The sequence below is a fragment of the Staurois parvus genome, unplaced genomic scaffold (genome assembly GCF_062004578.1).
Source record: "Staurois parvus isolate SC_StPar_1 unplaced genomic scaffold, SC_StPar_1.0 ptg000147l, whole genome shotgun sequence".
Classification (NCBI taxonomy): Eukaryota; Metazoa; Chordata; class Amphibia; order Anura; family Ranidae; genus Staurois; species Staurois parvus.
This window is the reverse complement of record NW_028317943.1, coordinates 26,551,774-26,564,738: the sequence shown is the minus strand read 5'-3', so window position 1 is coordinate 26,564,738 and position 12,965 is coordinate 26,551,774. Positions and strand designations below refer to the sequence as shown.

The 12,965-nt window shown below is 40.8% G+C and overlaps 1 protein-coding gene across 2 annotated transcripts in view; it reads right to left on the bottom strand.

The window, feature by feature from the left end:
• HELB (DNA helicase B) overlaps positions 1-12,965 on the bottom strand; it is a 64,771-nt gene that overhangs the window by 24,068 nt on the left and 27,738 nt on the right. For both annotated transcript variants that reach the window (XM_089674179.1, XM_089674180.1), the window contains exons 5-8: positions 12,579-12,777; positions 6,178-6,319; positions 2,988-3,109; positions 1,215-1,299 (exon numbers count right to left, since the gene is read on the bottom strand). In XM_089674179.1, the coding sequence (XP_089530305.1) occupies positions 1,215-1,299; positions 2,988-3,109; positions 6,178-6,319; positions 12,579-12,777 (548 nt within the window). The remainder of the gene's footprint in view (positions 1-1,214; positions 1,300-2,987; positions 3,110-6,177; positions 6,320-12,578; positions 12,778-12,965) is intronic.

The following is a 12,965-nucleotide window of genomic DNA, read 5'->3' as shown; positions in this document are numbered from 1 at the left end:
CCCGCTCTTACTTCCGCAGAGTTTTTGTTTGATCTTACCTGTTCCTCGATCCAGCTGCGCGCTGTCTTCCCGGCTTCTGTAATGGCGCTCGGCATGACAGCCAGGTGCCCAGTGCTCATGAGCGAGAAGCACTTGCGCTTTGTGATTGGTCCGGTGGCTTCTGGGATCTGTCATGTGTCCCAGGTACCGCCTTACCATTCACAAAAAGCACCGCTTCTTGCGCATGCGCACTTGGCACCCGGCTGTCATGCCCAGTGCCCACACTACAGAAGCCGGGAAGACAGCACGCCGCTGGATAGAGGAACAGGTAAGATCAAAGAACAAAGAAGTAAGAGCGGGTACCTGTCAAATTCAGGTACCCGCTCCCCACCTCTTCAAAGGTCAACAGTCATCTCCATAAGGTCCCGCTGCAGAGCTGAGCGGCCGGCCCGGTATTCTGACACGGCCGCGGTGGAAATACCGGACCGGCCGCTCTATATTCGCTCCATAAGACGCGCTGACATTTTCCCCCCTTTTTGGGGGGAAAAAAGTGCGTCTTATGGAGCGAAAAATACGGTACCTTGCAGCACAAAACTTTTTTTTTTTTTGTTCAACGAGTTTACTACACTTTTAAAGGTCAGGTAGTTACAGCAACATTATACATATGCCCAGTGAAGTGACTAGTCTCAGGTGTAGCTCAGAGATTAAACAAATCCTCCTACATAGGTAGTACCTGTTAATCTGCAGCAATCTCGTCTACAGATCGTTCCAAAAATACACATGTCAACGTATTTTTCCTCCACTATAGCAGCAGGGGGCAGGGATCTGATATCACACACACTGCAGAGCATAGAGCACAGAGTTCCCTGATATCTGACAGCTGATTGGAAGAAAGGGACACCCCCTCTTCACAGGCTTACAGAAAAATAAACACAGCTAAGGCTATGAGTCACCTGTTGAGTGCTCGGGGGGGGGTAGAAAGATTGGCTTGAATATAAATATGGAGAAACACAAAACACCTGAAATGAATAAAGGAATTCATAATCAAAGTACTATGAATAAAAGGTATTAACCCTGTACAGTTACCAGAATTCACATTTTTTGCTATAGTGGTCATTAATATTTACACAAGAAAAAAAATATTTTCCAAAACTGTATTTTTGAGACCTGATTACAATAAAAAAAGAAGATTCTGTATAAAGAAAATCACTACACATTCTCTTTTAATACCTTACCTCCTAAATGCAATGAACTGAGAGTGTTTATCATCCTGCAGTCCTGGGCCATCCTCAATCAATGCTTTTATAGCTGTAATTAAATCTGTGATTGACAAAGTAAATTGAATTTAACAGCAGACAGGGTATTAAATATCTGAATAAAATGTATATTGGTTCATGCCATAAAAATCAGTCAGGGCAAGAAAGAATAAACCACAGAATGACCATCTGAATTATCAACTGCCAAAGAAACCAGTCTCTCAAATGTAATTGTCTTGAATACGTATAATTGCAATATCGTCGCTAAGAGTTACAAAAGAAGTATATTTCACACTGTAAATGACAAGTAAAAATGTGCTTATTTGTTCAATGGGATTAGAACTCAGTTCTTCAAAGCTGAACTCCAGGCAGACATAAAAGACACAAAAATAAATGAAGCTCTGTAATCATTAATTCATCATTAGGTTTCTTTTTAAAATGCAAGCAGTCCCTGAATTTGACCTGATCTCAGCCTCTTGCAGTTCCTGTACAACAGAACTGGAGTGTAAAAGGAAAAAGCAGTACAAACAGCCAATCAGGTTCTGACAAGCAACATGCTGTTAGAATGAGACATCAGAATAACAGAGATGAGCATATCACTGTGCTGCTTCTCTTTTTACTGTCCATTAACAGGAGGGGAGCATCCAGGATGACCTGGGCTCACAGAAAGTAGGTTGCGTGATACTGGCCATCAGAGGACATCTAAAGGAAAAAATAAAAATGCATGAAAGATCTCTGAAATGAGGCTAAATAAGTGATTTTTCACAGTGATCTAGGTATAACCTGCAGTGCCACTCTAAACTGAGATAAGGATCTCCCCACCGGTTGCAGTGAAGGGAGCAGACACACATGCACCATTCAGGGGTGTAGAAGCATCATCAGAAAAAGGAAGAAGCACCGCTCATCGACCCAGTGCATGAATACGTGGATGAGTGTGGCCTCTAGATTAGCCAGTGCCACTCCAGCCAGGCCCTCTGACATGTTTCGCCCCACACACTGGGGATTGGTCACCTCTGTGACCAAGCCCCAGGTGTGTGGGCCAAAACATGTAAAAGTGGGTTTTGTTATTTTATCGTTTAATTAGTTCAGCTCCTTGGACATATGCTGTGTGAAGGGTTAAGCACAAGCTGATGGCAGTAGAAGCTGTTTTCCTTAGCTGGCTCCCAGCTGTAAAGCGAAAGAGACTTGGCGGTTGTATAGCTGCCAATCACATGCACGGTGCAGGTGGCACAGTTCCATCACTTCCATCCATGTGGTTCCTGGTCCCTCCCACTTTTACCGGAAGCCCCAGAACACATCGCAGAGCTTTAAAATAGCAGGCTGGAGGAGACAGAGGAACAACCATTCCTCAGTTCCGGTTTAAGAACTGTCATTCGCTGACTGATACAGCCAGGGAAGTATGTAACTGCGCAGATCTTGGCTCAGATGCAGTGGATGGCAGGGGAGATATTGGGATCTATTGGACCCTTGATGTCTCTATAAAGTGTACTGGTCACCTGTCCAATGCCATCACAAGGGGGTTTGTTAACCCCCTTGTGATATCAATAAAGTTAAATAAAAATAAACATAAAAAAAAAATAAAATAACATTTGTTAAAGAAAAATGGAATTGTAACCCCCGCTGTCCTGCACACACTCGCAAATCCAAACACAGGACAGGGTACGCACGTGTATGTAACAGTAACTTCCATAAGTTGTCCCTTGCTTTTAAAACACAATTAGTGACAGTCCCCATTTTCAACACACTACATACCAGATTCACCAGCCAAAGAAACCAGAATGCATTTCTTCTCTTCACCAGGTATCTCAACAGGTTTTTCATTCCCATCAAAATGTAGCACAGCATCAAAGATCAAACACTGCTGATTGGAGATGCTTGAGAAAAAAAAAAATAATAATATTCTGCAGAATAGGCATCAGCTCACTGTACAAGACTATATACTATGTGAAAAAGTATTTACCCCCTTCCTGATTTTTTTTTCATATGTGTCACACTTAAATGATTCAGCTCATCAAATTTTAATATTACACAAATACAATCTGAACAAATACAGAGCCTTGAAAAAAGTATTCATACCCCTTGAAATTGTTCACATTTTGTCATGTTACAACCAAAAACGGAAATGGATTTTATGTCATAGATCAACACAAAGCGGCACATAATTGTGAAGTGGAAGAAAAATGATTTTAAAATATTTTTACAAATAAATATCTGAAAAGCATGGTGTGCATTTGTAATCAGCCCCCTTTACTCTGATACCCCTAACTAAACTCTAGTGTAACCAATTGCCTTCAGAAGTCACCTCATTAGTAAATAGAGTCCACCTGTGTGTAATTTAATCTCAGTATAAATACAGCTGTTCTGTGAAACCCTCACGGTTTGTTAGAGAACATTAGTGAACAAACAGCATCATGAAGGCCAAGGAACACACCAGACAGGTAAGGGATAAAGCTGTGGATAAGATTAAAGCAGGGTTAGGTTATAAAACAATAACCCAAGCATTGAACATCTCACGGAGCACTGTTCAATCCATCATCTAAAAATGGAAAGAGTATGGCACAACTGCAAAGCTACCAAGACATGGCCATCCAAATAAACTGACAGGCCAGGCAAGGAGAGCATTAATCAGAGAAGCAGCCAAATATTAGTCTTGCACTCCACAAATCTGGCCTTTATGGAAGAGTGGCAAGCAGAAAGCCATTATTGAAAGAAAGCCATAAGAAGTCCCATTTGCAGTTTGCGAGAAGCCATGTGGGGGGCACAGCAAACATGTGGAAGAAGGCGCTCTGGTCAGAAATTGAACTTTTTGGCCTAAAAGCAATACGCTATGTGTGGCGGAAAACTAACGCTGCACATCACCCTGAACACACCATCCCCACCGTGAAACATGGTGGTGGCAACAGCATGTTGTGGGGATGCTTTTCTTCAGCAGGGACAAGAAGCTGATCAGAGTTGATGGGAAGATTGATAGAGACAAATACAGGTAAACCTTCCAGCAGGACAATGACCCTAAATATACAGCCAGAGCTACAATGGAATGGTTTAGATCAAAGCATATTCATGTTAGAATGGCCCAGTCAAAGTCCAGACCTAAATCCAATTGAAAATCTGTGGCAAGACTTGCTGTTCACAGATACTCTCCATTCAATCTGAGAGAGTTTGAGCTATTTTGCAAAGAATCGGCAAATATCTCTCTCTCTAGATGTGCAAAGCTGGTAGAGACATCCCAAAAAAACTTGCAGCTGTAATTGCAGTGAAAGGTGGTTCTACAAAGTATTGACTCGGCGGGCTGAATACAAATGCATGCCACACTTTTCAGATATTTATTTGTAAAAAATTGTGGAAAGGTGAAGCTTATTAATTTCCTTCCACATCACAATTATGTGCCACTTTGTGTTGGTCTATCACATAAAATCCCAATCCTGTCGATCCACAGGCAGGAAGGGGGTACAAGTGCCCTGTAGGCTTGTGGTTAATATTGTATCAGACAAAATCGTGATATTGTTGAGTATGATGTTGAGAAGGATTCTCACAGGGTTCATTAATGTTTTGATGTGTACGGATAAAACATGATGATATATTAAAGGATGTAATCAGGATGAAATATTAGATTCCCTACAAAGGACGGTTTAAAAGATTTACTGGGTAAAATTGATAGTTATCAAGGACATATTTATAATGACTTTAAAATGGTAAAACAATATTTTAATGTATATATGCTGATCATATACAAAAATACTTTATCCTTACAGAATATCCTATTGTCAAAAAGGGTTTGGGAATAGTACCACAGTTTATTTATTCATAATCATTATTTTAGAAGTTTGTGTGTTATAACATAGTGATACTCAAATAGTGGTTTAAAGTGTGCAAATTATTTTTATGTGTAAAATTAATATTTTAATAGCTATGTCTGCAATTCCACCTCTGTGTAGAAAAAGTTTCCAATTTAAATGCTGCTATACCCAAAAAGTTAAGGCTGTCAGACCCTCAATGACGTTTTATGTTTTTAAATAAACTAATATAGTTGTATCTGTATAGAAAAATAATAATTTGTCCTACATAAGGATTAGTTACTACAACATTTATATTTTCCCTGATATCTTACAGAATAATTAAATCAACTTGAGAATAATTAAGTCAGTTTAATTCATTTTTTTAAATATTTTGTTATTGGAGGCATTTCTGTTCATTGATCGATTAACCAGTTGCCTATTGGGCACTTTTTCCCCCTTCCTGCCCAGGCCAATTTTCAGCTTTCAGTGCTTTTGCACTTTGAATGACAACACTGTACCCATATGAAATTATCATTTTTTCACACAAATAGAGCTTTCTTTGGTGGTATTTAAGTGCCACTGGAGTTTTTTCTTATTTGCACTATAAACAAAAAAAACCAAAAAATATTTGAAAAATTTTTTTTCTTTTTTTCTATTATAACATTTTGTAAACAGGTCATTTTTCTCCTTCACTAATGTGCGTTGATGAGGCTGCACTGATGGGAACTAATGAGGTGGCATGGATAGGCAGCACTGATGGGCATTGATGAGGAGGCACTGATGATGCTGCACTGATAGGCAGCACTGCTGGGTGGCACTCATGGGCAGTACTGATGGCACTACTGGGCACTGATGATCAGGGCAGATCTGCTCTGTGACATTTGCTGGTCATCAGCAGTACTTTCCTCATGGTGTGATAGAGTGAGGAAAGAGTTGCCGATAACCAGCAACTGTATTTACTTTGTGATCTGCTGTGTCATTGGACACAGCTGATCACTTGGTAAACGGCCACTGTGATTAGCCTATTACCTAGTCATGTGATCGGGGGGGGGCGCATTCTGGGAGGACGTCAGAGCGGTTGTCAAGTGGTTAAACAATCGATTTAGCTGACTAAATGAATCGTTCAGACATTCCTTGATTATATATTTTCTCCTTTTGCCTCTTACCGTGTTGCATTATCCACAATGAGCTGTGACTCTGCTCTGTGATTGGTCTTAAGCTCAACTGCCCAGTTCATTCCTTTAAATGTAGCAAACATATCAGCCAACAAGTTTCCTGGCTCAATACTGGGCAACTGACGAATATCACCTACATTAAAAAGAAAAGCATAATTACATGAGCAAATATACATCTGTTCATGAGATTTTTTTTTTCTATTTTATAAATGCAGGGATAAAACTTTAAAGTGAGTTAGATTATGATTAGCAGAATACTTTAAACAGCAATAGTTCAAAACAGTTTGCCCCATACTTATCACACTTAGCCAGCTAAGGGTTTATTTAATAAGGCAGAGTAAAGGGTAGTAACAATGTGCAGAGGGCACTAGTCAGTGGAACGAATGAAAATTTATATGTACTGAACATTTCAAATTGTTATACAGAATTTATACAGTGCCAACAGCTTGCCCTGCACTTTACAATATAAAAGGGAGACAGTACAGTACAGTACTGTCAGCGCACATTGACACCCGATGCCTCCTCTGTAGTTCCAGATCCTGTGAGCTCAGAGGGAGGCCCTGGGAGCAGTGCACAGAGAGTGGGAGCTGATAGAGGAGGTGACATCCTATCTCGACACTGAAAACAAACTACGTAGAGGGTAAGCACAGAGCAGGACCACATGGCTGGATCGGGAGGTGAGAGCCTGTCTGTATGGTGACAGTGATGCAGACTGTGGATGGGAGAGCAGAGAGTTGAAGCACATGGCTAAATCAGGAGGTGTGATGCTGTGTGAATGGTAGCAGTGATGCACACTGTGGAGGGGGGGGGGAGCAGAAAAAACGAGCACATGGTTGGATCGGAAGGAGAGATCCTGTGTATGGAAAGGGTGAATGCAGATTCCTGAGAAGTGGAATAGAGAACAGGAGGTGACATCCTGTATATAGCAGCACTGACTGCAGACTATACAGTAGAAGACAGGAGACCATGGCTGGATCAAACTTAATGTAGCTGGAGGTGAGATCATAATAGCTTTAGGATATGCCATAACTGTACATAAAGCTAATATGATCTCGCCTCCTGCTACATTCAGTGTGATCCAGCCATAGGCTCCTGTTCTCTGCAGTCTGCAGTCAGTGCAGCTATACACAGGATGTCACCTCCTGCTACATTCAGTGAGATCCAGCCATGGGCTCCTGTTCTCTGCATTCAGTGCCGATATACACAGTATGTCACCTCCTGCTACATTCAGTATGATCCAGCCATGGTCTCCTGTTCTCTGCAGTCTGCGTCGATATACACAGTATGTCAACTCCTGCTGCATTCAGTATGATCCAGCCATGGGCTCCTGTTCTCTACATTCAGTGCCGATATACACTGTATGTCACCTCCTGCTATATTCAGTGTGATCCAGCCATGGGCTCCTGTTCTCTGCAGCCAGTGCCGATATACCCAGTATGTCACCTCCTGCTACATTCAGTGTGATCCAGCCATGGGCTCCTGTTCTCTGCAGTCAGTGCTGATATACACAGTATGTCACTTCCTGCTACATTCAGTGTGATCCAGCCATGGGCTCCTGTTCTCTGCAGTCAGTGCCGATATACACAGTATGTCACCTCCTGCTACATTCAGTGTGATCCAGCCATGGGCTCCTGTTCTCTGCAGTCAGTGCTGATATACACAGTATGTCACCTCCTGCTACATTCAGTGTGATCCAGCCATGGGCTCCTGTTCTCTGCAGCCAGTGCCGATATACCCAGTATGTCACCTCCTGCTACATTCAGTGTGATCCAGCCATGGGCTCCTGTTCTCTGCAGTCAGTGCTGATATACACAGTATGTCACCTCCTGCTATATTCAGTGTGACCCAGCCATGGGCTCCTGTTCTCTGCAGTCTGCACTCAGTGCAGCTATACACAGGATGTCACCTCCCGCTACATTCAGCTGTGTTCTCTTGCTCTCTGCTCCCCCCCACATCAATCTGTATTCAGCCATTGCCATACACAGAACCTCACCTCCTGCAACATTCAGCCACAAGCTCCCACTCTCTGGACCCATCCTGGCACCGCCCTCTGAGTTCACAGGAGCTGTAACTACAGAGGAGGTATGAGAGGACACTGACAGTACTGTCAGTGTGCATTGAAAACATTGGTATTGTATATATTCTGCACAGAAATACGCAAAATACATGCATTTTTCGGCACAGAAAAAAGTCACCCGACTGCAGCATTGTGGTGTGAACAGTGCACATAGAAATCAATTGTTTTCTTTATGTCCTTGCAGAGACCTGCATTAGAAAAATACACGTCTCTACTACACGTGGTGTGAACAAGCCCAAAATATTTTATGCATGTCAAATCTGCACCGTTTTTTTCATCAATTCCTATGCATATATGTTGTGAACAAGGCTCAACTGTTCCTGCAGTCTGCCTTATTTATGAATCACAACATTTGGGAGTTCTGTTCAAGTTCAATAGGGCCTCGTTCACACCATTCGTGCATAAAAACTGATGGAAAAAAAACAAGCAGATTTGCCTTCCATAGAATATTTTTGGCATTGTTCACACCATTTGCAGGGACATGTGTTTTACTAACACAGGTCCCTGCAAGGACATAAAGGAAAAAACTGATTTCTATGTGCCCTGTTCACACCACAATGTTGGTGTCGGATGAGTTTTTCTTTTCTGTGCAGAAAAATGCATATATATTGCAGATTTTTGTGCAGAAAAAAAAGCAGGCCCAATTTTCACATTAAGGAGGTAAGATTTTTTTCTATTATTTATACAATTTTTTAAAGCCATTTCTACAATTGTTGTTGTTATATCTACAGCTCGTTTATCAGATCCAATGTTCCATGAGCTGTAGATCTGCAATTTTTTGTTAGGGGTTCCCCCGAGATCTCAAACTTTTGCCAAGAGTTAATCCAGAGTAAAAAAGTTGAGAAACACTGGTCTACATCGTCACACACAACTTTGGTATTTGCATGCAGGGGTGGTTCCAAAGGACACTGCAAGAGAAAGGAGCCACCCTGCAACAGGGAACCTGGGGCAATGACCATTACATCAGCTTAAACAGGAACATAGGCATGGTATAAAAGAAAAAAGAAGCTGCATACTCAGTAAGTCTAGGTTCACGCCTATGCAGGTTGTGTTTGATGTGTTTTTGCATTGCGTTTTTTTTGCGTTTTGCAGGGTTCTTTTTTTGTTGCTAGGCAGATTTTAAACGTAAAACGCATCAAAAACACAATACATGCGTGTTCCCATTGAAGTCTATAGAATCAAAAACGCAACATTTTGCGTTAAAAAAAAAGTCAGACACTTTCCAAAAAACACACCGGGTGAAAATGCAGAGATGTGAACCTGTCCCATAGGAAATAATGTTAAATGGACTGCACTGCATTTCTGAAATGCTGCAGAAAATGCTTAGGTATGAACCTAGGGTAAGTGATTAAAGGATAAGCTCACCTTTGCAGAAAAAAATATTAAATGCACTTTTCTTGCAGAAACAAAAATGTAAATATATTATTTTTCCTGCAGATGCCACGCAAAAAACAGGCCGAAAGAACCGCACAAGTGTGGACCAGGGCTGAAAATGGGTGGAACATGTAACATGTTTTTTTAGCATCCCTATATATATATTTCTATTACACATACAGTATGTGTTATGTGATGAGTAAGAAAAAATTATCTATATCAATGTTCATTGAAAATCACAAAATCAAGTTTCTTTATGTGATTTATAATGGCATATATACAGGGGCAGGCATATTTGCCTTTTATATAGACATGCTGTGCTTCCTTCTAAATGTTGCAGAAAAATGATTACACTTTACTGCTCTTTTATGCCAGCTGGCGGTCTACGGTTCACTTTAACCCCTTTACCGCCAGGTCTATACGTGCATGCGTGCAAAAAAGAAAAAAAAACACACAAAAAAAAAACTGTCTTGGCAGAAATAGCATTAAACCCAATATAAAGTAAATGAAACTAAAACAATTCCTAGGCAGACTCTCGCTCCCTCTCAATTTCGTTGTGCACCAACAACACAGTGTGACATAGGAATAGCCACTAAAAAGAGAACCAATGGATTTATAAAAATGTCACATCAAAAATGTCAGGCAAATTTAATTTAAATCAAAGTGTTTATTACTAAATATGTTCTACAGTTTCCCTTTAGCTAATCTTTTCCTGCATGAAAAGGAGATTTTAATAACAAGTGTGTGTATTAAAAGGGAAAGAAACTACAGTGGTTTTTGGTCACGTTTTAAAGAATATATATGTTTATAAACTGTGTGTTCCTACATTTTGATATTTGTATCCTTATCCTTGAGTCCTTATATTACAAGTAAACACTGAATATATGGTGCTTCCAAGCTGCAGTCTATGCTGTCTAACAAGAAACCACACTGAGGGTTGTTCCTCTGCAGAGTCATTTGAAACTCCTCCATCAGCACTTGTGTTTAACAAAAGATTCTGCATCAGGGTGCACAGTCACAGAACACAGAAAAAAAGAAAAACGATATCAGTAACCCTGCTGTATCACACTCACCAGATGCTGGCTGCAAAAAAGCAAATATTAACTACCTACAGTCAGGTCCATAAATATTGGGACATCGACACAATTCTAACATTTTTGGCTCTATATACCACCACAATGGATTTGAAATGAAACAAACAAGATGTACTTTAACTGCAGACTGTCAGCTTTAATTTGAGGGTATTCAAATCAGGTGAACGGTGTAGGAATTACAACAGTTTGCATATGTGCCTCCCACTTGTTAAGGGACCAAAAGTAAATGGGACAATTGGCTTCTCAGCTGTTCCATGGCCAGGTGTGTGTTATTCCCTTATCCCAATTACAATGAGCAGATAAAAGGTCCAGAGTTCATTTCAAGTGTGCTATTTGCATTTGGAATCTGTTGCTGTCAACTCTGAAGATGAGATCCAAAGAGCTGTCACTATCAATGAAGGAAGCCATTATTAGGCTGAAAAAACAAACCCATCAGAGAGATAGCAAAAACATTAGGCGTGGCCAAAACAACTGTTTGGAACATTCTTAAAAAGAAGGAACGCACTGATGAGCTCAGCAACACCAAAAGACCCGGAAGACCACAGAAAACAACTGTGGTGGAAGACCGAAGAATTCTTTCCCTGGTGAAGAAAACACCCTTCACAACAGTTGGCCAGATCAAGAACACTCTCCAGGAGGTAGGTGTATGTGTGTCAAAGTCAACAATCAAGAGAAGACTTCACCATAGTGAATACAGAGGGTTCACCACAAGATGTAAACCATTTGTGAGCCTCAAAAACAGGAAGGCCAGATTAGAGTTTGCCAAACGAAATCTAAAAAAGCCTTCACAGTTCTGGAACAACATCCTATGGACAGATGAGACCAAGATCAACTTGTACCAGAGTGATGGGAAGAGAAGAGTATGGAGAAGGAAAGGAACTGCTCCTGATCCTAAGCATACCACCTCATCAGTGAAGCATGGTGGTGGTGGTGTCATGGCGTGGGCATGTATGGCTGCCAATGGAACTGGTTCTCTTGTATTTATTGATGATGCGACTGCTGACCAAAGCAGCAGGATGAATTCTGAAGTGTTTCGGGAATATTATCTGCTCATACTCAGCCAAATGCTTCAGAACTCAGTGGACGCCGCTTCACAGTGCAGATGGACAATGACCCAAAGCATACTGCAAAAGCAACCAAAGAGTTTTTTAAGGGAAAGAAGTGGAATGTTATGCAATGGCCAAGTCAATCACCTGACCTGAATCCGATTGAGCATGCATTTCACTTGCTGAAGACAAAACTGAAGGGAAAATGCCCCAAGAACAAGCAGGAAATGAAGACAGTTGCAGTAGAGGCCTGGCAGAGCATCACCAGGGATGAAACCCAGTGTCTGTTGAGGTCTATGCGTTCCAGATTTCAGGCTATAATTGACTGCAAAGGATTTGCAACCAAATATTAAAAAGTGAAAGTTTGATTTATGATTATTATTCTGTCCCATTACTTTTGATCCCTTAACAAGTGGGAGGCACATATGCAAACTGTTGTAATTCCTACACCGTTCACCTGATTTAGATATAAATACCCTCAAATTAAAGCTGACAGTCTGCAGTTAAAGTACATCTTGTTCGTTTCATTTCAAATCCATTGTGGTGGTGTATAGAGCCAAAAATGTTAAAATTGTGTCGATGTCCCAATATTTATGGACCTGACTGTACATGCAACATTTCACATCTACCTGACTAAAGTCATCTGAACAAATTTATGAATAAAGAAATTATATAAGACATCACTATGTATTTCCTTTAGCAGAATAGACTGAGATAGCCAAAGAAAAAAGGGTTTGCGTGCAATTTACTATTATTTCTGCCTTTCATAACAAAAGTAAATCTCTAACCGTCCCCACATACCAAGAATCACCAACTTTGCCAGCCTGGCATGAGTGAATAGCAATTTCAAAACAGTGCTGAATATTCGAATAGACACCAGACTGCCCTCATCGACCACCAGTGCTTCCACCTTGGAGTATTTCCATGGATATGTATGCTCCTTATCATTCATTTCCTTTTTTCGCTGCTGATTTTTCCAAGCTGAATAGCTACATGTAATCTAAAAAAGAAAGGAAAGAGATTCAGAATTAAAGAGACCCTTTCACCAACTTCAAAAAAAGCAGGTAAAATGTCTATCTTTTCCATAAATTTCATACACTTGCAATGTGCCTTTGAACATGCTAGAAAATGAAATGTGACTTGTATGTCACAGCCCATACAGTATCTACCTGTGCTGGTCCCGCACCT